This window comes from Chenopodium quinoa, unplaced genomic scaffold (assembly GCF_001683475.1).
Source record: "Chenopodium quinoa cultivar QQ74 unplaced genomic scaffold, ASM168347v1, whole genome shotgun sequence".
NCBI classification, from domain to species: Eukaryota; Viridiplantae; Streptophyta; class Magnoliopsida; order Caryophyllales; family Amaranthaceae; genus Chenopodium; species Chenopodium quinoa.
This window is the reverse complement of record NW_018742861.1, coordinates 573,075-575,076: the sequence shown is the minus strand read 5'-3', so window position 1 is coordinate 575,076 and position 2,002 is coordinate 573,075. Positions and strand designations below refer to the sequence as shown.

Sequence of the window (2,002 nt, the reverse complement as noted above, 5' to 3'; positions counted from 1 at the left end):
CTGCTTGGTTAGTTCTCATCTGGAAATATTTTTTTCTTATTGATTTCTAAATTTGGTTGGTTTAAATCTTGGCAGTACTTGGATGAAAACAAGTCTTTCATTCTGAAGATTGTGGAAAGCCAGAATTCGGGGAAGATTAATGAGTGTGCTGAGTAAGCTTTATTTGCAAACTTTGGCTATTCTTACATGATTCATAATTGTGTCTTTGCTTGGTAATTTTGCAAACTAGTGCAAAATGGTTAGTACTCTAGTTTTTAAGGCAATTGGGTCATATTAATTATCAATTTTATCATACTGATCCATTCTTTCATTGTATGGTTAAAGGTGGTATGCAAAACGATTTCTATATCCTGACATTGTGGCACCATATGATTACATATTTATCTGGGACGAAGATTTGGGAGTGGATAATTTTGATTCTGAAAAGTTAGCACTCTTTCTGCATCATATCCTCTAATGTCTTGAGCTATTCCGTACAGAACTTTTGTCATTTTTTTATTGAATTTTCAGATACGTTGATTTGGTTAAGAAACATGGTTTGGAAATTTCACAGCCTGGTGTGGATCCTAATAGTCCGTTTACATGGAAGATGACAAGGAAAAGACATGACAGTGAAGTTCACAAGTAATAACTACTAATGATGTATAATTTATGCCCAGTTATCTTCCTTTGCAACAGAAGCAGGATTTCGATATTAATTACCAAAATATTGATCTGAGTTGTTTCTTGGGTGCACTTTGCAGGAGCACAGAGGAGAAACCAGGATGTTAAATTTCAGTTAAATTGTTCAATTTTTGCTACAAAAATGGAGAATGATTCTTCTAAGAAAATTGAAGTTTCTACCCTAAACCCCAATTTACAATCAAGAGGTGCTTTGGTTGTATTAGAAGGGTTAGATCAAAGTGGAAAGAGCTCTCAGTGTATTCAGCTTCTCTCTCACTTGCAAAGTATTGGGTGTTCTGCTGAGTTATGGCGATTTCCGGATCGAAATACTGATGTTGGGCAGATGATCTGTGCTTATCTTTCTAATCAATCTAATTTGGATGATCATACTATTCATCTTTTGTTCAGTGCTAATCGTTGGGAGAAAAGGTTGTTTCTTTTTTCTTTTTATGATTGTTTTTTATACATAATTTGTGAGTTGCATACCATGTGTTTGATGTTATGTTTAGCTGAATCTAATTCCTTTTTATGTTGTTATTTATTGGTTAATTTATTTGGTAAGATCTGAGACATGGCTGTTAAACCAAATCTTAGTTTTTTCATAGCTTGCATCAGACTGTACAATTTTGGTAAGGCTGTAAGGTTAATAGGTTTGACAGTGGTGACTTTATCTTGCATAGTGTCATTATATTGATGCCTGCAATATTATGTAGTGCAGGTTATACTAATTTTCTTTTACTTAAACATGTTCCAGTTTCTTGCAATGTTCTTTTTATTTTTGTAAATTATGTTTTTTAACTAGATTCTGTGAGATAGTTGCTGTTTCATCAAATTCCGTAATAATGCCATCTAGATTTTCATACGATGTTGAATGATAACAGATGGTTGATGCCTGCTTGCCAATGGAAGAAGTCCAGAAGAAGCTCAGAGAATATGTGCTTGAGTGTGTTGCGGCCTGCAAAAATGGAAGGGCTCTGTCTCACTTCTGGTCACAATAGGCAAGCTTCCATATGCCTCTTGCTCGCTTGGGCGAAATTGTATACTATAGTCAGTAATTAGTAGTTACCACGTTTTGAACTCTAGGTTGAGTTGTTGAGGTACTTCTACCTTTAAGTTTAAGTCTAGAAGTTGGAGTTGTATTATACGTTGATTTGGTTAAGAAACATGGTTTGGAAATTTTATGGGTAGGCCAAATTACAAAGGAGACTCTGCCGAAATTTACATTTGCATTATTCAATAATATTGCATTTTAATTTCAATTATATTAGCGTTAGCATATTACTTTATACCTAGGAAAACAGGTACTACAAACATATACAAGGCAATTATTATATTATAA

At 33.9% G+C, this 2,002-nt stretch overlaps 1 protein-coding gene and 1 long non-coding RNA gene across 2 annotated transcripts; both read left to right on the top strand.

Moving 5' to 3' along the window:
• The first annotated feature begins 348 nt into the window (after window positions 1–348).
• LOC110726061 lies at window positions 349–822 on the top strand. The gene is made up of 3 exons (XR_002512300.1): window positions 349–426; window positions 511–624; window positions 744–822. It is a non-coding gene; the product is annotated as an uncharacterized LOC110726061 (long non-coding RNA).
• LOC110726139 (thymidylate kinase-like) lies at window positions 806–1,722 on the top strand. Its single transcript, XM_021905604.1, has 2 exons — window positions 806–1,092; window positions 1,545–1,722. The coding sequence occupies exons 1-2, from the start codon at window positions 806–808 to the stop codon at window positions 1,720–1,722; spliced, it is 465 nt and encodes a 154-aa protein (XP_021761296.1).
• Window positions 1,723–2,002: the final 280 nt, after the last annotated feature.